Source organism: Leguminivora glycinivorella, chromosome 13 (assembly GCF_023078275.1).
Source record: "Leguminivora glycinivorella isolate SPB_JAAS2020 chromosome 13, LegGlyc_1.1, whole genome shotgun sequence".
Classification (NCBI taxonomy): Eukaryota; Metazoa; Arthropoda; class Insecta; order Lepidoptera; family Tortricidae; genus Leguminivora; species Leguminivora glycinivorella.
The window spans coordinates 16,264,874-16,291,499 of NC_062983.1; the positions used below are offsets into that span (position 1 = coordinate 16,264,874).

General features: G+C 36.8%; 1 protein-coding gene across 1 annotated transcript; it reads left to right on the forward strand.

Annotated features, from left to right (window-relative positions):
• Positions 1–13,427: 13,427 nt before the first annotated feature.
• Positions 13,428–19,706, forward strand: LOC125232823 (MDS1 and EVI1 complex locus protein EVI1-A-like). The gene is made up of 4 exons (XM_048138611.1): positions 13,428–14,118; positions 16,577–16,771; positions 18,503–18,745; positions 19,401–19,706. Exons 1-4 carry the CDS (start codon positions 13,459–13,461, stop codon positions 19,563–19,565), a joined length of 1,263 nt encoding a protein of 420 aa, XP_047994568.1. The 5' UTR covers positions 13,428–13,458; the 3' UTR covers positions 19,566–19,706.
• Positions 19,707–26,626: the final 6,920 nt, after the last annotated feature.

Consider the following 26,626-nt stretch of genomic DNA (forward strand, 5'->3'; position numbering starts at 1 on the left):
CGAAATACGGGCTATGTGGGATGTTTATAAAGGTTTCCCCAGCGTATATAGAATTACCTACGCTGTGGTCGATGTGTAATATTTCTACAATCATTGCAAGCAAAAGTATTAGGTGCGTATTGTGCCTATGTGCGATCGAAATAATCGCAGATAAATATACCTACAGAGAAACCTACGGTCCCTACGGATCCAAATGAAAATCTTAATGAATACTTTTATTACGCGGGCGAAGCCGCGGGTAAAAGCTAGTAAAATATATATTTAAATATAACTATTAACTACTGTCCATATGTGGTGCTTGATTTCGTGCAATGCATAAAACATTTTGTTTTAAGTAAGTATAGGAAACTAGCCTATTCTGTGCCTGTTTCTGGGTTGGTAAATAATATACCGGTGTGAAGTTAGCGGCCAAAGTTATCGGCGAACGATAACCCGACCAAATTAAGTGGTCTATAATATGAACATGTGTATCTTCCTCAAAAACGGCTAAAAGACTAGAATAAAAAGGAAAAACATATAATCCTCCATATTAACAATGAAATTCCCTTATAAACTTTACTATAAAGTCGAATAAAAAGCATCGCTAATGGTCATAAATATTGTTAGTCCCTTCAATGAAAACCACAAATTTTGACCCACTTCGAGACGCGAGACCACTTCGATATTTACATTTTTAGAAAGGGTTTGAAAAGGCCTTTCATAATCAACTTTCAGTACTCACTTCGCGAGCTAACTCTAGCTGCAGCAGCCGAGGAAAAGTTATCGGCCAAACGAATTTTTTAACATCCTTCGATAGAAATCACAGATTTTGACCCAGTTCGAGACGCCGGACCACTATGGTACTTACATGGTCGGAAACTGTATAAAAACACCTTTCATAAACATTTTTCAAAACTGACTTCGCGAGATAACTCTAGCTTCAGCGGCCAAAGAAAAGTTATCGGCGGGTGAGATTTTATACCAATCGATGAAAATTACTAATTTTGACCCACTTCGAGACGAGAGACCACTTTGATATTTACATTTTTACAAAGGGTTTGAAAAGGCCTTTCATAATCTACTTTCAGTACTCACTTCGCGAGCTAACTCTAGCTGCAGCAGCCGAGGAAAAGTTATCGGCCAAACGAATTTTTTAACATCCTTCGATAGAAATCACAGATTTTGACCCAGTTCGAGACGCCGGACCACTTTGATACTTACATGGTCGGAAACTGCATAAAAACACCTTTCAGAAACATTTTTCAAAACTGACTTCGCGAGATAACTCTAGCTTCAGCGGCCAAAGAAAAGTTATCGGCGGGTGAGATTTTATACCAATCGATGAAAATTACTAATTTTGACCCACTTCGAGACGAGAGACCACTTTGATATTTACATTTTTACAAAGGGTTTGAAAAGGCCTTTCATAATCTACTTTCAGTACTCACTTCGCGAGCTAACTCTAGCTGCAGCAGCCGAGGAAATGTTATCGGCCAAACGAATTTTTTAACATCCTTCGATAGAAATCTCAGATTTTGACCCACTTTCAGATGACCACTTTGGTATTTACATGGCCGGAAACTGTATAAAAACACCTTTAGTTAGCATTTTTCAAAACTGACTTCGCGAGATAACTCTAGCTTCAGCGGCCAAAGAAAAGTTAGCGGCGGATGAGATTTTATACCAATCAAATTTGGTCCGGCGTCTCACAGTGGGTCATAATTTGTGATTTCTATCGAAGGATGATAAAAAATTCGTTTGGCCGATAACTTTTCCGCGGCTGCTGCAGCTAGAGTTAGCTCGCGAAGTGAGTACTGAAAGTAGATTATGAAAGGCCTCTTCAAACCCTTCCTAAAAATGTAAATATCAAAGTGGTCTCGCGTCTTGAAGTGGGTCAAATTCAGTAATATTCATCGATTGGTATAAAATCTCACCCACCGATAAATTTTCTTTGGCCGCTGAAGCTAGAGTTATCTCGCGAAGTCAGTTTTGAAAAATGCTTATGAAAGGTATTTTTATACAGTTTCAAAACATGTCAATACCAAAGTGGTCCGGCGTCTCGAAGTGGGTGAAAATCTGTGATTTCTATCGAAGGATGTTAAAAAATTCGTTTGGCCGATAACATTTCCTCGGCTGCTGCAGCTAGAGTTAGCTCGCGAAGTGAGTACTGAAAGAAGATTATGAAAAGCCTTTTTAAATCCTTTCTAAAAATGTAAATATCAAAGTGGTCTCGCGTCTCGAAGTGGGTCAAAATTAGTAATTTTCATCGATTGGTATAAAATCTCACCCGCCGATAACTTTTCTTTGGCCGCTGAAGCTAGAGTTATCTCGCGAAGTCAGTTTTGAAAAATGTTTATGAAAGGTGTTTTTATACAGTTTCCGACCATGTAAGTACCAAAGTGGTCTAGCGTCTCGAACTGGGTCAAAATCTGTGATTTCTATCGAAGGATGTTAAAAAATTCGTTTGGCCGATAACTTTTCCTCGGCTGCTGCAGCTAGAGTTAGCTCGCGAAGTGAGTATTGAAAGTAGATTATGAAAGGCCTTTTCAAACCCTTTCTAAAAATGTAAATATGAAAGTGGTCTCTCGTCTCGAAGTGGGTCAAAATTAGTTATTTTCATCGATTGGTATAAAATCTCACCCGCCGATAACTTTTCTTTGGCCGCTGAAGCTAGAGTTATCTCGCGAAGTCAGTTTTGAAAAATGTTTATGAAAGGTGTTTTTATACAGTTTCCGACGTTGTAAATACTAAAGTGGTCCGGCGTCTCGAACTGGGTCAAAATCTGTGATTTCTATCGAAGGATGTTAAAAAATTCGTTTGGCCGATAACATTTCCTCGGCTGCTGCAGCTAGAGTTAGCTCGCGAAGTCAGTTTTGAAAAATGTTTATGAAAGGTGTTTTTATGCAGTTTCCGACCATGTAAGTACCAAAGTGGTACGGCTTCTCGAACTGGGTCAAAATCTGTGATTTCTATCGAAGGATGTTAAAAAATTCGTTTGGCCGATAACTTTTCCTCGGCTGCTGCAGCTAGAGTTAGCTCGCGAAGTGAGTACTGAAAGAAGATTATGAAAGGCCTTTTTTAAACCCTTTCTAAAAATGTGAATATTAAAGTGGTCTCGCGTCTCGAAGTGGGTCAAAAGTAGTAATTTTCATCGATTGGTATAAAATCTCACCCGCCGATAACTTTTCTTTGGCCGCTGAAGCTAGAGTTATCTCGCGAAGTCAGTTTTTAAAAATGTTTATGAAAGATGTTTTTATGCAGTTTCCGACCATGTAAGTACCACAGTGGTCCGGCGTCTCGAACTGGGTCAAAATCTGTGATTTCTATCGAAGGATGTTAAAAAATTCGTTTGGCCGATAACTTTTCCTCGGCTGCTGCAGCTAGAGTTAGCTCGCGAAGTGAGTACTGAAAGTAGATTATGAAAGGCCTTTTCAAACCCTTTCTAAAAATGTAAATATCAAAGTGGTCTCTCGTCTCGAAGTGGGTAAAAATTAGTAATTTTCATCGATTGGTATAAAATCTCACCCGCCGATAACTTTTCTTTGGCCGCTGAAGCTAGAGTTATCTCGCGAAGTCAGTTTTGAAAAATGTTTATGAAAGGTGTTTTTATGCAGTTTCCGACTATGTAAGTACCAAAGTGGTCCGGCGTCTCGAACTGGGTCAAAATCTGTGATTTCTATCGAAGGATGTTAAAAAATTCGTTTGGCCGATAACTTTTCCTCGGCTGCTGCAGCTAGAGTTAGCTCGCGAAGTGAGTACTGAAAGTAGATTATGAAAGGCCTTTTCAAACCCTTTGTAAAAATGTAAATATCAAAGTGGTCTCTCGTCTCGAAGTGGGTCAAAATTAGTAATTTTCATCGATTGGTATAAAATCTCACCCGCCGATAACTTTTCTTTGGCCGCTGAAGCTAGAGTTATCTCGCGAAGTCAGTTTTGAAAAATGTTAATGAAAGGTGTTTTTATACAGTTTCCGACCTTGTAAATACTAAAGTGGTCCGGCGTCTCGAACTGGGTCAAAATCTGTGATTTCTATCGAAGGATGTTAAAAAATTCGTTTGGCCGATAACTTTTCCTCGGCTGCTGCAGCTAGAGTTAGCTCGCGAAGTGAGTACTGAAAGTAGATTATGAAAGGCCTTTTCAAACCCTTTCTAAAAATGTAAATATCAAAGTGGTCTCTCGTCTCGAAGTGGGTCAAAATTAGTAATTTTCATCGATTGGTATAAAATCTCACCCGCCGATAACTTTTCTTTGGCCGCTGAAGCTAGAGTTATCTCGCGAAGTCAGTTTTGAAAAATGTTTATGAAAGGTGTTTTTATGCAGTTTCCGACCATGTAAGTAATAAAGTGGTCCGGCGTCTCGAACTGGGTCAAAATCTGTGATTTCTATCGAAGGATGTTAAAAAATTCGTTTGGCCGATAACATTTCCTCGGCTGCTGCAGCTAGAGTTAGCTCGCGAAGTGAGTACTGAAAGTAGATTATGAAAGGCCTTTTCAAACCCTTCCTAAAAATGTAAATATGAAAGTGGTCTCTCGTCTCGAAGTGGGTCAAAAGTAGTAATTTTCATCGATTGGTATAAAATCTCACCCGCCGATAACTTTTCTTTGGCCGCTGAAGCTAGAGTTATCTCGCGAAGTCAGTTTTGAAAAATGTTTATGAAAGGTGTTTTTATACAGTTTCCGACGTTGTAAATACTAAAGTGGTCCGGCGTCTCGAACTGGGTCAAAATCTGTGATTTCTATCGAAGGATGTTAAAAAATTCGTTTGGCCGATAACATTTCCTCGGCTGCTGCAGCTAGAGTTAGCTCGCGAAGTGAGTACTGAAAGTAGATTATGAAAGGCCTTTTCAAACCCTTTCTAAAAATGTAAATATGAAAGTGGTCTCTCGTCTCGAAGTGGGTCAAAATTAGTAATTTTCATCGATTGGTATAAAATCTCACCCGCCGATAACTTTTCTTTGGCCGCTGAAGCTAGAGTTATCTCGCGAAGTCAGTTTTGAAAAATGTTTATGAAAGGTGTTTTTATACAGTTTCCGACGTTGTAAATACTAAAGTGGTCCGGCGTCTCGAACTGGGTCAAAATCTGTGATTTCTATCGAAGGATGTTAAAAAATTCGTTTGGCCGATAACTTTTCCTCGGCTGCTGCAGCTAGAGTTAGCTCGCGAAGTGAGTACTGAAAGAAGATTATGAAAGGCCTTTTTTAAACCCTTTCTAAAAATGTGAATATTAAAGTGGTCTCGCGTCTCGAAGTGGGTCAAAATTAGTAATTTTCATCGATTGGTATAAAATCTCACCCGCCGATAACTTTTCTTTGGCCGCTGAAGCTAGAGTTTTCTCGCGAAGTCAGTTTTGAAAAATGTTTCTGAAAGGTGTTGTTATACAGTTTCCGACCATTTAAGTACCAAAGTGGTCCGGCGTCATGAACTGGGTCAAAATCTGTGATTTCTATCGAAGGATGTTAAAAAATTCGTTTGGCCGATAACATTTCCTCGGCGGCTGCAGCTAGAGTTAGCTCGCGAAGTGAGTACTGAAAGTAGATTATGAAAGGCCTTTTCAAACCCTTTGTAAAAATGTAAATATCAAAGTGGTCTCTCGTCTCGAAGTGGGTCAAAATTAGTAATTTTCATCGATTGGTATAAAATCTCACCCGCCGATAACTTTTCTTTGGCCGCTGAAGCTAGAGTTATCTCGCGAAGTCAGTTTTGAAAAATGTTTATGAAAGGTGTTTTTATACAGTTTCCGACCATGTAAGTACCATAGTGGTCCGGCGTCTCGAACTGGGTCAAAATCTGTGATTTCTATCGAAGGATGTTAAAAAATTCGTTTGGCCGATAACTTTTCCTCGGCTGCTGCAGCTAGAGTTAGCTCGCGAAGTGAGTACTGAAAGTTGATTATGAAAGGCCTTTTCAAACCCTTTCTAAAAATGTAAATATCGAAGTGGTCTCGCGTCTCGAAGTGGGTCAAAATTTGTGGTTTTCATTGAAGGGACTAACAATATTTATGACCATTAGCGATGCTTTTTATTCGACTTTATAGTAAAATTTATAAGGGAATTTCATTGTTAATATGGAGGATTATATGTTTTTCCTTTTTATTCTAGTCTTTTAGCCGTTTTTGAGGAAGAGGTAAATAATATTCTTTCTGTGTCAGTAATTTACTTGTTGAACAGACAATGAACGACAAATTATAATAATAGGTCACTGATAAACATATAATTGAATCAAAAATATCGTACAACTGGGGCCGATTTTTGAATGTCGGCCATTCGATTATCGTGAAATTCGTTCAATAATACTCCACTACTAGCGATTTAAATTCTACTAACAGATTCGAAAACGAGTGGTCATTACCACTAGTGGCACTAGTTTTAAAATTACTAGCCGTCCTTTTTAGGGTTCCGTAGTCAACTAGGAACCCTTATAGTTTCGCCATGTCTGTCTGTCCGTCCGTCCGTCCGTCCGTCCGTCCGTCCGCGGATAATCTCAGTAACCGTTAGCACTAGAAAGCTGAAATTTGGTACCAATATGTATATCAATCACGCCAACAAAGTGCAAAAATAAAAAATGGAAAAAAATGTTTTATTAGGGTACCCCCCCTACATGTAAAGTGGGAGCTGATATTTTTTTTTCATTCCAATCCCAACGTGTGATATATTGTTGGATAGGTATTTAAAAATGAATAAGGATTTACTAAGATCGTTTTTTGATAATATTAATATTTTCGGAAATAATCACTCCTAAAGGAAAAAAAAGTGCGTCCCCCCCCTCTAACTTTTGAACCATATGTTTAAAAAATATGAAAAAAATCACAAAAGTAGAACTTTATAAAGACTTTCTAGGAAAATTATTTCGAACTTGATAGGTTCAGTAGTTTTTGAGAAAAATACGGAAAACTACGGAACCCTACACTGAGCGTGGCCCGACACGCTCTTGGCCGGTTTTTCAAAAATAGCATTACGTATTTTCCACAAACTTTCGAAAAGCGAATTCGTGCGTTCGAAATTCAAAAATCGATCCCCTGACATACATATTGGTGAATTTCAAAATAATAACCTATTAAAAGCCAGCTTTATTGGCGTATTTTGCAAAAATAGTAATTCAGTTAATATCACATTCAATTTCAACAAAATTGTCTAGCAATTACAAATATTGTAATAGATAATCGTGCGACTTAATAAATTATTCACACCTCAATTCCACGATTGCCCGTCATCCCCTCAGAATTACGGCAAAATTGCGCAATTAGGGATATTTTCACCATTTGCTGAAGATTTCGCTTTAGGAAAACCAGAATAAGTTCATCGTCAATATCCATAGCATTCATTCGTGATTGTAAGTCATCCTTACATTGGTAACGATTTTTTTTTAAATAAATGGCCTCAGTCCCATTTGGTGGGACTATTTTGCCAGTGTCAGGGTAAGTGCGACGTTGTTCGGTAGTTGGCACTAGTAAATTGATAGCTAGATTTTACAAGGGCACGTGGACTATCGGCCGTCGATGACAAAAAAGGGGCTAAACGCGTTTCAAGATTAATTCTTCATCAGCTTCTCACTATAACATTAGTTTACTGCATAATAAGCTATCGATATTACACTTTAAACAACATTAATGAGCAAAGGAAGGAGAAATTATTCACGACACGATGCCGCTAAGATGGCACCCGAACCGGAAGTCATTGGTAACGATTAAAGCCCCATTTAGATGGTACGAGTTTCTCGCCTCGAACGTACGATTATCGAAGTACGAGAAAAAATATCGTATCATGTAAACTATGCGTACGATATCGCACGAGAGGGGGCGATAATCGCCTCGCCTTTGATATTTGTATGTCTCCGTGTAAACAAAACACATATGCGAGAATCGTATACGAGTTTATACGCTACTCAGTCGAAATGAATTCAGTAGAAATCATGTAAAACATGGTGTTTTTATATTTATAGCTACTTCTCAGTAACTGCTAAAACCAAAAATAAATTCGGCTTATTAATATTATACAGTTAATGTTTACCTACTGACATTTTACCCCATATATCTATGGGGCAAAATGCCTACTATAATTTTAAAAAAATGTTATTTATATTCTATGTTTAATAATATTCCAAACCTAATCGCAAGTATCGCAACCAAGATTTTATTAGCTAGGTAACGCTACGGTCGAAATCATTATTTTCCCTATTGTATATTATTGAGACCTTCATAAATCATTTATAGTGTTTTTAATATTATTGGGTACTATTCATCTTAAATTCAAATAAATCCAATGTAAATTATACCCAATATTATAAAAAAGCATATAATATATGTGTTTATAATTAATTAATTAGCAACTAGGCACGCAAGTTGACAGGCAAAACTCGTATGAAAATCGGTTCGCTCCGATTCGTGCGATAATCGCACGTTCGAGAAAAAATGTCATACGAGAACCGGTTTAGACGAGTCGAGAAATGTTATGGAAATATCTCCCGAAAATTGTACTCTCCGTCTAAACTATTTCGCCTGGCGATAATCGCCTGGCGAGTCTCGCATACGAGTATCGCATACGAGTTTTTATTTCTCGCACTAATGTTTAACGTTTTCGTACGATACTCGCCAGGCGATTATCGCATACGATAATGTCATACGAGTTTCTCGACCAAGACGGGCGAGAAACTCGTACCATCTAAATGGGGCTTAGACTAAGGAGTTCAATCGTCAGGGATAATGCAATATCGCGTATGTAACACAGGCAGATAAAGTTACGATTCCCTAGAATAGACTGCTTTCCTTTTAATAAAATCAGATTCTATCAAAACGGAACTGTCAAAACGAATTTGAGAGAAATGTAATATAGGGTGCATTGGGGTCATTTCGAAGCACAGAAATGCTCCGGTAATTTCGAAAGGGGAATCTTGATATGATGGAAATAATGGTGGTTTTTAGGTGACTTTCGAAATTAGACGACCTTAAAAAATTACCCCAATGCACCGTACTAGCTTTTGCCCGCGGCTTCGCTAGCATTAAAATCGAAATTTGTGGAATGCTCGATACAAACTTCCACCCCTCATTTGAGGGAAGTGGGGGTTAGAAAGAGACAAAAAATAGCCTATGTCACTCTCCATCTCTTCAACTATCTCCACTTAAAAAATCATGTCAATTCGTCGCTCAGTTTTGCCGTGAAAAACGGACAAACAAACAGACACAAACACACTTTCCCATTTATAATATTAAGTATGGAAGTATGGATTATGAGTATTATGACCAGAGATCGGACGGATTTGCGCCATTCTTAGTGACTTACATACATACAACATACATACAATCACGCCTGTATCCCATAAAGGGGTAGGCAGAACACATGAAACTACTAAAGCTTCAGTGCCACTCTTGGCAAATAAGGGGTTGAAAGAAAACGAAACTGTGACATTGCAGTGGCAGGTTGCCAGCCTCTCACCTACGCCACAATTTAACCCATATCCCACAGTCGCCTTCTACGACACCCACGGGAAGAAAGGGCGTGGTGAAATTCTTAACCCGCCACCACACAGGCAAAGTGACTCTTAGTAGTGAGTCTTAGTGACTTACGTCATTTTAATGACTTTTAGTATGAGATGACGCACAAAAATCCGATCTCTGATTATGACTATTGTCAGGAGGACGCTGTTTTTCTGATGTATGCGGTGACAGTTCAGTTTAGTACCTACCTATGAAGAAAATAGTTCTCATAAAATTTCGCAAATTAGTCATATACCTATTTCTGGTCAGGCCCCGTAGCCGAATGGCATTTCTGCGACGCGAAACGCCACCGAAACGCCGCAGAAATGTAGTTAGGCCCTGTCGCGCCAATACGCAAGAGCGATAGAGATAGACAGCTACGAAAGACATATTATCGTGAGTGTTTGTGCTTTCGGCTACGCACACAGGCTTTAAGAGGATACGGTAGCGAAAATGCTAAAATGGAAAGGCCCCCTTTCAACTTGGAAATTTTAGTTAAATATACAAGTGTTATTAACTAGATTTATCGAAAAAAAAGTGTCTATTAAGAACAACTCAGTCAAAAGATATTTCAAAAAAATCTTTAAAATCGAGGTTCCGCTCTCGACTCTTTCCTCCTTCAAAACTTAATCAATCGGAACAAAATTTGAGAATCTAAATAACAATGAAATAATTTATGTCGGACCGTTTAGCTTTTTTGGTTAATTGTTACCAATCTTGAGTATCACGCCTTTTTTTGCGCCACAATGAAAAAGGCCGTTTTTGGAAATTTTTGATTGGCTCTAGAGTCTTTCAAAAGCAGAATATCAAAAAAATCAAAACGGTCCGACACAGATAAAAATAATAACAATCTGTGTTGAAAAAATCATTGCTCTATCTTCAAAAACCAGGGAGGAAATAGTCGAGAGCGTTTGTATGGAGAATTGACCCCTACCATATGGTCGGTACGATATCGTCTTAATATGAATTCGGGTTGAGTGTGGTCACGGTACAGACAGACAGAAAACGCCTTGAAGCTTTTGAAATGTGGTGCTGGCGGCGGATGGAGAAAATAAGTTGGACAGAGAAAGTAACAAACGAAGAAGTCTTAAACAGAGTGAAAGAAACGTGTATTTTAAGAACTGTTGAATGCAGAAGAGGAAATATGTTGGGACACCTGTTACGACACGACGAATTCATCAAGATCATCATAGAAGGGAAAGTAGAAGGAAGAAGAAAGAGAGAAAAGCCAAGGAGGGCATACATGGACCAAGTGAAAGTGAATGTCGTGTCGTATCAGGCTGTCAAAGAAAAAGCCCAGGAAAGATATAGCTGGAGATTGCTTCACCGACAAGAGCCCAGCTCTTAAATTTCTGATGATGATGATGTGGTCACGGTAACTCATTTTATATATTTCTATCCGACTTATTAATTGGATTTACAAATAGGTTACTACTGTCCAGGTTTTTATTATGGTTAGGTAGATGCACCATTTCGTGCGTGGTATAAATAATTTATTTTCAGTACAGGCAAGTTATATATATGTTTAAATGAGTACATGTTCCTTAGGTACTTACGTGATATTGTCTTTGACGCCATAGTTTTGAAATGCACGCCCATTGGTAACGCTTTTCTCACCTACTTCTTCATAATTGAGGGTCTCCTGAAAGTAAATATATAATGTTATGTTATTAAATAAATTCGTAAGAACAGGTAACATAAATTATACTGTATAACTGATGATTATGCAATCGCTGTTGAATTTTATATCAGTAACGGGTAGTGTTATGTGGGCGGACGGTACAAATAAATTATTAGTAGTATGAGATTGAGAAAATTAGATAATGGGTTTATAATACTGATTTCATAATATTTTCAGTATAAATTTATTTGAATATATCAAATTCTGGAATATTTTACGATATTAAAAAGACAATATCTATAAGTTTAAGTTTTTATATGACTGACCATTCTCACATTACATGGATTACAATGTAGAAATAATTGCCTATTTTTGAATTGATGCCATACGACTAAATAAATGGATTTAAAAAAAAATGTTAGGGCTGTCGCCTGCGGCATTCCCATCAGACCGATACTGATCCGAATAAAAAAAAATTGAAAGCACCTTATACAGATCAGCCTAACCCCAAACTAAAATCGCTTCGATTGCTCTTCTTTTGCCTTACCTTAAATCATAAAAAAAACACGCCCTAAAAGATTTAACAAACTTCTTTTTAATTTTTACTAACGCCTCCCACGGGCCAAATGTGACAAATAACCAAAGACAAATTCTGAATAAACACCCTTGACTGTATAATTTATTTATCAGTATAAAATGTATAATTTAGAGTCGTACCCCTGTAATTATACCTACCGAATTGGCCCCGCCTCGGCCAGCGGGCCCGCCCTCGTAACACTCCAAACTGATTTGGTTATTTCATATTGAATAATGTGATTTGTAATTCATATTGGTATTGAAGACATTACGTATATTTTAAGGCATCATTTTACTACTATAAAATATACATAATTGTTTAATAAGCATTGCTTACCATCAAGTTGATCGTAAACTTGTTTGCCACCATGTTGTGTATGAATAAAAATTGTGGAAAATCTCTAAACCAATTTATAGTATTCGAGAGCCGTCTTCTTCAACATATCTTAATAAAGAAAACTTTTATTTTGATTTGTCTTATTCCTAATATAATCCCTTATCGTTCATGCGTCAGTTCATGTTAGTAGATTCATACCATTCTAGTTGTACCAAAATATAATATGTTTCATATCTTGCCTGCCCTTTCTGCACTTTAATATATATGCAAAGGACAAAACATCAAATTGCCTAACTTAAATATAAGTACATACCATACCCCAGACACTTAATAAATTTCGCAAACACCAAAATCTTGTCTCATAAAAATTCATGCTATTTCATTACACAATAGAGGGTTCCCCCGAAGGGTGAGCGTGGGACTCGACGACAGTAATTAGGTACGTGGGTAAACTATTTACCCCTGGGTACGTAGCCAAATGCACAAAAGCTTACGACGATATCGTTTTCGTAGCTAGCTATCTCTATCGCTCCTCAGTATTGGAGCGACAGAGCCAGTCTGCGTTTCGGTCGGCGTCAAGCGGCAACGATTGTCATTTCGGCTAGGGGGGCGCGTTGTCGGTAAGAATTAGGTGCTCGGGTAAACTATTTACCCTCTTTGTCGGGATTTGTCGGGTGAATGCTGCGGTTTGTCGCTTGGGATTTGATTTGATTTATGCTGCTTTTCTTATAGTGGAACAAAAAGGCCGTATATTGGATACAGCGAAATATATGAAATTAATTGTGGTTGGAATTGTTATCCGTAATAGCATAATTTTACTGGTAATGGTATCTAAATATGAAGTTATCATTTCTGAGACGGACACCGACTTCATATGCACTGTGTTGCGAACGCAACCTTTTATTTGTATAGAACTTCTGGTAACTAAAGATTGTAAAACTTTTAGAAAATAAACTATTCTATTCTATTCTATTCTATTCTATTCTAACTTACTTATCGCTAGGCTACTTCCGTAAGATTTATAAAGAGCCAATAGGAGCGTACAACTTACGATGTACCCAAACTTAAGCAACCTTTTTAACTGCTCAAACATTGCAATTCACTCTTTCATCATGATACGCGGCATGATACGGCGGCTACACAATGATATTGATTTGCGACGGGACCCCAAAATAATTAAAAAGAAACTTTGTACTGAAAGAAAAGCTTTTGTCTACCGTTTTAAATTAAATTTTCACACTGTTAGCGTTAACAGACCAATCCAGTAAAATAGTGTCGCGCAATCACACAAATGAACGTTGTAGTGTCGTTGAATCAGCGTCCGCGTTCAACCCCTGTTCTCTCACAATACTGCACTTCACTTTATTATAGCTGCTTTGTCAAATTGTCACCACATTATTTTGTTTTGTTACAGATAAAATACATAAATGGAGGCGGAAAACATTTCCTGCTTCTGCAAAGACTTCCTCTAAGTAATATGGAAGCCACGCTACCAAATTTTCACCGGCTGTCGACTTCGAGGTTCTACCAACAGTATGCTGCCCCGCCAGTCCGAATATCCACCAACTATCTTCACGACCTGATCCCTCAACAGCATCCAACTCTTCTCCAGCAATATTTAGCCTATTACAATGAACCTCTCGTCCCACTTGACTTGTCCCTTAAATCTACTATCCCTATTACACCTCCTTGCACACCTCCGCCGGCCCAAAAAAGAAAATCTCCAGATGAAACCAAACATCCGAAATCACCCAAAATATTCAGACATTTCGAGGACAATGATACCAAAGACGAAACTGATTCCAAATCGGAGAAAAGGAAAGCCGACGACGAAAACTCAAACGACAGCGACAGTCCGGAGGCGAAAAAGCTTAAATTCACCAAACAATTTTTTGAAGAGCTCAAAACTTGTTTACCGGCTGAAAATGATACACCAACAAAAAGCGAAAGAAGTTCTCCGGAAGTTGTTGAAGTCAAAGATGTTGAGGAACGTCCGAAAAAATCGGGGAAACCTGCACAACCGCTAAAAAAGAGCAAAGCGGTGCGGAGGTTGATGTTCGATGAAGACAAGACATCACCCGTCTCCGGAACGATTATAAGAGATCTGGCGGAAGATGAGACTTTAGTTGTTCGCAAGGTAAATAAAGGTGTGAAATGCGTGCGTGTTCGGAAACAAATTAGATTTAATGGAATTTAGTATCGAAGACAGGGTGTGTTGGTCAGGAACTATTAATTAGCGGTTCTTACTAGGGAATGCTCCCGGGAATTCCCGGTACCAAAAGTACCGGGAAATCCCGGGATTTTTGAACTCTTTGGGTACCGGTACTGATGTTATAAAATCCCGGTTCTTCGGTACTTTTCGGTACTGAAAAATGGACAAAGATTACAAACTAAAACGCATTTAATCACTTCAAAAATTTGAACGTAAACGACGGAATATCCATTGAATGCTGTACAAATGTAATGAAAATAGTTTCAAACGCGTTAGACTCGTCCCGCTCGGTATTCATCGGCTATGATTGGGACCTCGGCGTCGGTTATAATTAGAGGGTAAACCAAACTAACTTTGCTAATGTTAGAATTAGTTGAGGTCTGTAATGATTTCTTGCACATGTCGTCGAGGTTTCGAAAGTATGCTTAGAACGCAGTCTGGTATACTATAATTTTGGTCCTAATAGGCGACCGGAATAAAATTCTAACAATAGCCACCAAATTCTACAAAACCCTTTACTCCGAATCTCCCACACACCCACAGCCTGTGCCTGATTTAGAAGAAAGCTTCCAACATCAACATCGCATTTGTCGATTACCTACTCTAAAGCTTTCGACAGTCTTCATCACAATTCCATTTTCACAGCTTTACGCAATCAAGATATAAATCCCAGTTACATTCAGCTCATAACCACCATTTATCAAAATAGTACAGCCGCCATAAAACTACAGTCCTCAGGTTCCTCATTTTCTATTCAAAAAGGAGTCAAGCAAGGAGATCCGTTATCGCCAAAACTGTTTACCATCACACTTGAACAAGTCTTCCAGAAGCTTATGCCAAGTTGGGAAGATCGGGGCCTTATCGTCGGGAATGGAAGGCTAATCTTCGATTTGCGGACGACATTGTTCTGTTCTCCTCAACTGCCTCCGAACTACGATCAATGCTTCAATACCTCAGTGACGCACGCCTCGAGGTTGAACTTCAGATGAACATGTCGAAGACCAAGTTCATAACCAATAATAGCACCGCATGTAGGATTGAGATAAACGGAGAATCAGTTGCATATGTCCATCTACTTGAGCCAACTAATTTCTTTCAAGGCGCGACAAGAGAAAGAAGTCGAAAGACGGACTGAAAATGCCTGGAGAAGCTATTGGTCCATAAAACATCTCATGAAAGGCGATTTGCCACTGTCAATTAAGCGAAAACTCATGGAAATGGGACACCACGTTGCGCTCCAAAACAAAAATAGTCGACGTAGTTCGAAAAGCGGCAAAGCTGAAGTGGGACTGGGCCGGTCATGTCTGCCGAATGCCGAATGAGCTATGGGCCAAGATTACCACAGAGTGGCAGCCCAGGCCAAAACGGGGACCCGGCAGACCACGTATGCCATCGCATACGTGGTCAAGTTGGACTCCTTTATGAAACAATAGCCGAGGACTGCACAAAACCGGGAGGAATGGAAAAAGCGGGGGCAAGCCTTTGCCCCAGTGGGACATCGCAGGCTCTTAATAATAATAAAACATAATGAGATGTTTCTTACACCATACTCTTGAACGTAGCCTCCCGAACATGGTCGCCGCTTGGCCAATACGTATCCAACAATCTCTGCATCAAGCGAGAGATTGTTGGATACGGTCGACCTAAGGTAGCAAAACTTATCGACAACTTCCATTTTATGTTTTATTCATAATTTTACAACAAATGTACTAGTAAACCCTCAGTACCGAAAAGTACCGAAGAACCGGGATTTCCCGGTTCTTTCCCAGTACCGGAAATCTCAGTCCCGGTTCTGGGACTGGTACCGGTTCTGCATTCCCTAGTTCTTACCGTAGCATTACCGTGGGTCGCAGCGAGTTTCTTATCGCCCTAACAATTAAGCGGGGTATGAAATCGCATATTGTTCTATGTTTGTGCGATAATAACAGCCTTAAGCTCGCAAGCCGCAGCGAGGGGAGGGTCGTGAGGCATTAAATCCGGAATAAATCGTTGTTTAACTCGTACTTTTTCTTCGAATTGAGATAGTGCGCTTGAACGTTTAATTTTGACGCAATAAAAATAATAATGGTGTTCACGATAAACTGTCAGGGGTATTTACACCAATTAGAATAAATATTGGGGTGTTAAATACTGTTATAAAAACTGCCCTCCTACACAAAAATGGACTTGTTTAACACGCGTTTCCTATAACATACTTACCTACTTATAAACGCCGACATTGTAAAAATGTATAACTAGATTTTGGGTACCAAATTTAATTAATATTTAAGAACATTTAAGCTGAATCCAAAGGTAGACTCGATATCTCTGACTTTGCTTCTGCATGACTATATTTTTTAATCCACACGTTCCGAATCCCATAATCACAGAATAACATTTTCAGGGTGACATAGACCCGGCATTTAATGTCGTAGAAGTCACAGAAGAAGCCAAAGCGCTGATAGCCAGCATCGAGAATCGTCTGGGTCGTTATATCTGCAGACTTTGCCGACGGCTGTACAGCGACGCCTTCGCGTTGGCCCAGCACCGATGCTCCAGGATCGTGCATATCGAATACCGGTGTCCGGAGTGTGATAAGGTTAGTTTAGTCTAACCTATAAGGGTTAGATAAGGCTGAGATCCTGACTGCCAGTATAGAGGATCGTTTGGACCGGTACATATTTGCAGACTTTGCCGACGGCTGCATAGCGACGCCTTCGCGTTGGCTCAGCACCGATGCTCCAGGATCGTGCATATCGAGTACCGGTCTTGATATTGAGTAAAGAGAAGCGTCTTCTGTAGCGCTGGTCGGAAGATCGGAACTGTCAAAATTGATAAAAAAAAATAATTTCATATAATTAAAAAAATAATTTTAGCCGTTTTCTAATCGTAACATTTCATTTTTTTTAAATTATAAATGGGCTTACTCTTGGCCACAGACTAGCCAAAGGCAAAGACGTGGCCTACGATGGAGATGATATGCCTACATTTCATAAATCATAACAGATTTTTTAACATCCCATCGATTTTAAATTGAAAGAAGTTGGATCTAAAAATACACACGAAAATCATGCTGATGCCATGCTCATTTTCTTGCAGCCCTCAAATTTAAATTCATTCACAGGTATTAGTGTCATTATTATTGGCATTTTATAACACTTGATAGAAATTACATGAATACATTCCAATTTGTTGCCTACTGAACAACTGTGGCAATCTCCCATCATCCAAAACTATTTGTTCTCACCATTCCATATCAATTAAAAAACTATCCATCTATTCAACCCCTTTTCAATTACTATAATCAGATAACTCATCGCGCTCCATCAATATTATCTAAACTAGAATTTCGCTCTTTTGCGTGGGAACAAATTATCCCATGTGCTTCAGGTATTGAACACTTGGCACTTTTCCATGGGAAGCTTTGCGCACTCCAACCCTGTTTAAACAAGCGTGTTTTAGTACGCAGTGAGTGTAACTTACGACCCTTTGTAGGTCTGTGGGGATGTTTACTCTCTAATTGATATGTTTCGTGATGCGTGACCGAAGAATATCGAGCATCCCGACGTAGGGATGCAATTTAATTTCCATTCATAGGATATTTATTTTTGTGTAAGGGGAGCTGGCGAAACGTTTTGCGTTTTGACCCTAATTAAGTATCTACGCAATTATATGACGGCGCCGTTTGTGTTTTGAAAACAAACAACTGTTAAAAATGATAATAATGGGATAGTGATACCTACATTTCACTAAATAATGATCGATGAAAAGTAACAAGACCGAATATTTTCTTGTTAAAAAGAGTTTTGTTATTAGTTTCATGTAACTTTTATAACAATTAGTTTTAAGCAAATACAGAACATTTAATTTAACATTTTATTTAATCAACTTTCTTGCATTTAATTTAACTTTCTTTCATTTTTTAATTTAACAGAATTTTCTTTATATAACAAATAATAAATACCGATAAATGTATAATTGACTACCTATACTACTATAATTGACTACAATTTAAAGTTTTTTAGTTAATACCAGAAATTAATTATTGACGTGTAAAATACTATTTTTTACCAATAAACGCTATCTATCTATCTATCTATCTAAATGATAATTTGAGCAAATTAATTTGCGATGTCATTCTTAAGGAAATTTTGTCCACAAATAAGTGGATAAACTGTTGGCAACAACGAAGTAGGTATATTAACAATCGCTGGTTGGCAATGACCAGCGATCTTCTTTTTTCCAGTAAAATTGGCAAAACACAAAATTAGGCCATTTATCTCATATCAGCAAATCTGGAATACATTTAAAAATTGTCCTCATTCTTCAGGTGTTCAACTGCCCCGCGAACCTAGCGTCCCACCGCCGCTGGCACAAGCCTCGCGTGCCCGGCACCACAAAACGCCGCGACCCACCAACATCAGAGCCGGGCCGGTTCCCTTGCCAGCAGTGTGGCAAGCTGTTTAGACGGCAAGCGTACTTGAGGAAGCATATGCTGGCACATGAGCCTGAGGAGAAAGAACCGTCGGCGTTCAAGCAAGTGCGGACTGAGTTCCCGGCGGCGTATCAACCGGTAAGCTTACTTTTTTAAAATCTTGGTCAGCTGAGCATAGCCTTCTGGCAGCATAGATTTTGATAAGGAACATAGTCGGTGGACAAGAACTTTCTTTCTTGGAGCTCGGGCAGTTATCGTATCAACAGTGCGGCAAGCAGTTCAGGCGGCAAGCGTACCTGAGGAACCATTGATCTCAATCTGATAAGGCTTTTTTTGGGAAATCGGCATATATTCATTTGTCTTTTCAATCGTAAGTGCGTTTTCACACTATCCGATCCGATATTGGATGTCGGAAGTATTTCAAAGGCAAAAATCAATGATGACGGCTTAAATATATGGGATATCTGTCCTACATCCGATATCGGATCTGATAATATGAAAATGCACAAGGGCACTTTAAATTGATGGTCAAGAACTTTCACGCCTATTCGAGTAAGTATTCAAATTTTCTCGGACTCAGTAAGGAAAAGCTTTGCTCCTTCTGCTACAGTCTGAAAGTGGAATGTGAGTTCAGGTTCAGACACAAGAATATTTAAGAACTGTCGTGAGAGCTTTTAAACCACCTTTCTTATAATCTTCTCCACAAGCTCCACTAAGCAATAGCTATTAAAAAATCCCTAAATTTTACAAACACCATCACTCGATGTGAAACCTAATCAATCCTTTCCCACAGCAGGAATCCCGCGACAACAACTTCAACACCTTCTGGAACAAGATTCCCGCCCCAGCGCAAGACTTCAACTGGGAACGTCGATACGCATCCTCGTGTTCCTCCGAAGATTCCCGAAGCCTTGACGTCACGGGGTCAGAGGATGAAGATGGCGGCGGGGACGGCTGACGAAAAGTGCTGCGGCCTGTGCCGCGGTTCCCAGTCTTGACTAACATGTACCCGTACCAGTATGTACATGATAATCCGCAGATGTACTTTTCTTAAGGACTTGAAATTTTCTGAATACACGATTCGAGGGACAGACTTGAAAACGAGCGGTTCTCTATCTACACCATATAGTGGCATAGAGGAGAAGAGTTGTAACTCCATACATCAGTAAATGCGGGTTATTTGTAGTGACATCTAGCGATAATCACGCGTCAATCACGCGTCAAATAGCGTAAATTATCAGTACTGCTACTTGTCAATAGATGTCGCGACGAACGAAGAGTCTAATGCTCACCAGTTTTTAGCTAATACATATTACAATAGTATTAATCAGTATTCTGTTTTCAATTCCTTCTGCTTGTAATATAAGTTGTAAACTGTTCTAATATTATTTTTTTTGCAGACGAGACACTGCTGACACCTAGTATCGAGTAGTGGTACTGATAATTTAAGTACGCTACTTGACGCGTGATTGTCGCTAGATGTCACTACAAATAACCCGCATTTGCTGATGTATGGAGTTGCAACTCATCCCTTACTTATTCCTCTATAATCTACACATACATCGTACAGTATGTACTTACATGATAATCCGTAGATGTACTTTTCTTAAGGACGGAGATTTCGTGAGGCCGAACGGCATCATGCAGTGTTCGGACGGTGAGTGAGTGTGATTGTGGATGGCAATAGTTTCAAATGGAACATTCGTAAGATGTAAAAATAAATTTAGCCAGGATAAAACAAATGTATCTATGCATTTTCTATATCACATTTTGAAATAAAAAATAAATTAGAACGATATGAAAAACACATTCCACATTTTTTTCTAAAATAGACGAATTTTGCATAAATTTCTTCAGTCTCGATTTTATTACATATTATAATTCGCACGCTTAAATAGGTATAAGTATAATTCATAATAACTTATATTTAAATAACTTATTAATTGTAGTTCTTTGTATTTTAAGTGTACATAAACAGTAGTTTGGTGTGATTTAGGTAACTATAGTCTAATAAATATTGAATAATAGTTTAGTTGTAAATATTTGAGATCTCCTACAGCAACATTCCAAATTATTACGGCGTGAAATGTCAAACAATTCACGTGAATTATGCATATCTTTAGATTTAAGAAGTATTTATTAATTATAGTATAAAATAAGCAAAGTATACGAACAAAAGCCGCCGAGCGATCAAATTGTAAACTTTTAAATAGGTAATTAATAACTATGGCATTTGCAAACAATAGTATAATAAACCGTCGGAGATCATGTACCTAAATAATAAATTTTAAGAATAACGTTCGTGTCAAGAAGTAATCAATTCATTTTCCTATTGCTATCCATTTGCTATCTTCAATATTTATTGTTGTTTTTACTTATGCAATTAACAATAATTTCATTATAACTTTAAACGCTCTGTGGCTTTGTAGATTTCTAAAATTAAGTTATTATATAAACCAACTTACTACTACATAATGTAAAAAGTAGCTTTTTTGTATCTCATTACACAAAATTCTTGCTTTTTCTAAATTTGGGTTTTGTGCATAGCTTTATTTTAAAACTGTGCATAATATTAATATCAAATTATAGGTTTATTAACTATTTTTTTTTAAAGTCACTATCATGTTTCAAAATACGTATGTACCTCACGTAAGTAGGTACCTTCGTTTGTGTAAAATTTTCAGGAAAAAAAAAACGTTCTGCTTTGTTCAATGAAAGGTAAATTGGCATTGTTTTCCAATTACTTGGAGGGAAGTCGGCGCAATCGATCGTGTAGGCATATTTTTAGATGCACCCCGTTACCATCTAATAATTTTTTCAGCGCCTCACGTTCATCGGAATTGTGTCTATTTGCAACTAGGTCACAATATTGAGGTAATTTATTTGTACGTATGTTTAGATTTTTCAAATGTCATTTTTATTTTTATGTAACTTTAAAAAATGGAACTTCAACTGGTTGGTTAAAAGAATTTATATCACAGTGGAGATATTACTTAGCAGCTCCTAACGAGTTAAACGTTTATTACGTTATTCACTGCAAATATTTGATAAAATGAATGATGATAAAATAAACCGTTCGAAACCAAAAAAAATCTAGTCATTATTTAGGTATTAGAAAAAATCGGATTTCAAATCGTACTAGTCATTTTAAATTATAAGTAAGTACCTAATTGCGTTCTAGTCTTAAAAAAATATACCAAACATGTTTTTCTAGTCTTTATTTAAACAACAAAAAATAATTATTCGTTGATGATCTCAGTTTTAAAATCATACTAGTTATTTTTATTTTATTAAATAAGGTCTATTAAGATAAGCTGCTGATAGCTAAAAAAATACACCGTAAGCGATCTCAGTCAGAAAAAAATCTAGTCAATAATAAAATATAAAGTACCTATACTTTTTTAATATAACCTAGTCAATCTAGTCATCTGTGTAAGATAAAATAAGTCTAAAAAATCTAGTCTATGTGATTATTATTAAATTTCCAAAAAAGGATTTCCATGGATCTTTCTTTGATAGTTTAAACATGTCGGAGTCAAATATCTAGTCACGACCGCGTTTACACGTGAGTTACTTAGGTTTTAACAAAATAGGTATAAATTTTACCTTTTTGTTTTAATTATTAAATGCAGTACACCAAAGTACAGTCTAGTCAACTATAATATTAAGTCATATATTTTTTTAGGAATTAAGATCTCAATACAATTTCTAGTCATTTAAAGATCTCCAGAGTAATTATTTTATTCTAGTAAATCTAGTCTGTTTTGCTAGTCATTAGCATTTATATAGAAACATACATTTTAAAAAGGCGGTTTTTTTTATATTTCTATTGTCTTATTGACATCGAGCTGAATTTGTCATTTATGTATTCTTTAATTTCTGTCGTTTCCAAGCCACCTTTGGTTGAAAAAAATCTAGTCTCTCTAAAAAGTATTAAGTCACAAGAAAATAAAAATTTCTTTTAATAATTATTGTAGTCATAAACTAGTCACGTTGTACTTTTTAAAATGGATCTAGTTATTATTTATATATTTATTCTAGTCAGTTTAAATATAAAACAAACATAAAACTAATTATACATTACATTGTATGTCACGTGACAATAACGTCATATAAGAAAAAAATCTAGTAACAAAAATATTACAAAATATATCCAAAAACAATCGATGGAGCTGCTAAGGAATTATTTTAAGTAATAAACCATAATTAGTATCATACAGTCAAAACCAACGAATATTTTATTTTCTTGTTGTTCTCTATGAGCACTATTTTTTTTTTATCGAATACCGCGACTTCCCTCTTAAAATATTTTTATTTCAGTTTTATAGCATTATATAACTAATTAATTTAATCACATATTATATAATATTTTATTTAATAAAAACTACAACTTTAAAAAAGTATATAAATACGATTTAATAATAGATATAGTATTTAAATAATAGAGATATACGCTTATAAATATTTATAAAAGAAAATCTCTAAAGAGTGAAGCTCTAGTCAGTGTGTTCTGTTTGTGTAACGCGTTCCAAAGATTGTACATAAGAAAACGCTATTTACTTATATAATTTATTTATACTTTGTAACATAATATGAGTGATATAATATAATTTATATTTTTTCGATATTTAATTGAGTAAGCTAAGGTAGTTTCAAACCGATCTCATTATTTTTTGTTTTGTTTCCAAAAGCACAGTAAACTATAAAAATAAAAGTGCTTAAATGCGCACTTGCAAATATTATTATTAAAACACTTTTTTATCGAAATAAAAAAATAGCAAAATTGTATGCCGTCTGCCAAGAAAATACAATATAAACTGCTATGGTATGGTCCTGTTTGACCGAAACCGTTTGATTCTATTGTTTTTTTTCGGATTTCCGTGATCATGAACATGCCAGGAACTCCATTAAGTTTGCATGAGCAGTCAGCTCTAAGACAATTTTATCATTTTCTACGTTCTAAATAATTGTACACATACTTATTATGATGTTAGTTTTGACAGTAGCATATTTTTATATTATTTCTGGCTATTTTGAGTTTTTTACTTACTTTTTATTTGGGAATAATCAAGAAAAATACAATGCCAGATTAATAAACGAATAACGGACTATTATTAATTTATTTTTAATTTGTACTGAACTAGAAATTATTCATTTATTCATAGTTAAGAGTTTTTATAATTTTGATATTTTTTTGAAACCCTATTATTTTAGTTTAAATATAGTTAACTTGTATACTTAAGTCATATATTATTACATAGGTCTAATAAATTATGAATATTTATCAAAAGCTATAATATCACTTAGATAACTAATAATAGCACATTATATAATTTAGATTTAATTTGTAAATACAATGTTGCAATTTAATAATTGTTAAAACATGTCTATAGCAAGTCACACATTAGGTAGTAGTTCTGTTCGCACTGTTAGATTTAAATTAATTTGTTTATGTAAGTCGTAGTGTAAAATACACGTTTGAAATATTTATTAGATTACTGTATTATTATGATGTAATAATCTAATAAAGATAAATAATTACATGTACTTAGAAAATGTTGGTTTTCATTTTATTCCTGTACCTAAACAATTGACTTGTTGCCTTAAGGCTTCATGGTCACAACCGCTATCACTTTGATAACGAAACGCTGTCAAACGAAGTCTTCTATGGCCGGCAACAGACAGTCTTAAAAATTCATAATCTTAAAAAAGATTTGTATGCAAACTGACAGTTCAAACTGACACTGACAGATCTGTCAGTGTCAGTTTGCATACAAATCTTTTCTAAGATTATGAATTTTTAAGACTGTCTGTTGCCGGCCTATATTAGTCCAACAAAGTCAGCTGTTTTTCGATCGCTGTGGAGATTATTTAAAAAAAAAATCGGATACAGGGTACTGAGCCAAGTTCACTATTGCTTATGCTCTTTAGTGTATCGTAGCTAATTCTCTCTCTCTCTATCGCTTTTCCGTATTTGTGCGACAAAACCAACTGCGTTTTGATATCCACGTCACGTCAACGATAGTCTCTTCAGTTGCGCTGGCTAAACCCATCTTCAATTATTGGAAGGAAGAATAACAATCGCGCGTGCCACGCCACGCAGCAGTCTAGTTCGCCGCCATGCGTCTACACTTGTAACATTTCGTCAACTCTTTGATTGTGACCGTGTCAGCACAGCCTGGATCGTCCACATTTAGCGTGACATGTCCTATCTGATTCCACGTCACACCTCGGACACTGATGATCAAATATATGAAAGAGGCGCATTCCTAGGACACACACAGTCTAAGCTCGTGTCGACTGTTCGCGTTTTTGACAGGCGATAACTGTGAGGTAACAGAAAGGGGGTGGGCGGCACTTTCAGCGGGGAGCGGGAGTGGCCATGATAGTAGTTACTCTTTATTATACTGTGGCCACGTAGTCCGGTCCGTCGCCATGTCACAAGTGTGGACCCACCTTTAATGGCAACATCGCAAGGTAGGTACGCATGTCGCATTTCCAGAAGGGACTGAGCAGTGCTATGCAGGAGCTAAGAATAACTCTCTGATTAAACGAATAAAAAACTACTGACACGCCAACTCAACCTTATTATCATAGGTAATTGGATAGGTATCTAACTACCGATTTGTCATAAATGCAACATGACTAAGACTGGATAAAGTCATGATTTCATGAATATTAAAAATGTGCGTAAATAAACTGGTGAAGTAAATTATGTATGAGGCAATTTAGAAATGTAATAAAAGTATAAGATGTCTATCGGTACCAATACCTATTATCTTGCTTACATAAAGTGCCAGTCATGTAGAGTAGGTAGGTCTACCAGATCTACCTACTCTACCTAGGTAAATGGTTTAAAAGACATCTCTTCTGTTAACGTTAAGTAAAAAATATTGTATACTACTTACCTACTTCTAGTTCTGATTTAATAGCCTTTCTATCTAATTTAACCATAAAAGACATACGTATTTATACTATAGTAGGTATGTTATTTAGGTGTCTTTGAGTTAAATAATTTATTTTAACTATAACTTTACCCGTGTAGGTAATATGTAAAGATCATCCTAATACCCTTACCTTAGAATGTTTTGCATGTCAACTCTATTTTGTAACGGTGACATAAACGTGTTACTTATTATAAAAAAAAACTTATTCCCAACTTTAGCACAAAATATGGAAGCACGATTGTAAAATCTTTAAATAGAATCAAGTATATTTATCTAACTAACAGTAAGTAAAAAGCTAAAAGTGGCGGCACCTAGGTAAACTCTTGATATACTCGTAGTCACACGGAGTCGTGCCGTGTACTGTGTACAGAGAAATATGAGAAAAGCTACCCCTCGGGACATACTGCGCGATAAACTCGTCCTACATTCATAGATGGCGTTAAAAGTGAAAAGCTCTAAAACTTATATTAAAATATTTCGTGTAAAATTATAGATATATTATGTGTTAGACCTGAGTAAGGTACGATTCTTAGTATGGAGACTGTAAATCCTATATAAATAATCCTTGATCGACACCATATCACCTATTTATTTTTAGTTATATTAAAATATTTCGTGTAAAATTATAGATAAATTATGTGTTAGACCTAAGTAACTAAAAACTAAATAGGTGACATGGTGTCGATCAAGGATTATTTATTATGTAGGATTTACAGTTTCCATACTAAGAATCGTACCTCATTTTTCAGCGCCACCTATTAAATACTATCATAACTATACACTGATGATGCCTAAAATTTTTTTTCGTAATGTGTCTTATCGTGATATTAAAATAAAGAAGCATGTCATTTGTTCTTATAAAAAATAAAGAAAATATGATTTAGGCCACTTACAAGCTGCGAACAGCGCCATCTAGTTTTAAGCCTAAAAGGCCCATACATTTCAGGGGTACGCTTTTTTGTATGGGCTTTATCTGTCCCGTATTCCGTATTATATGGTTCTTAGTGTCGATAGAATAAATGGCTAAGTTTACCTCACTTTCAGGTAGGTACATAATATGGGATACCCCCAT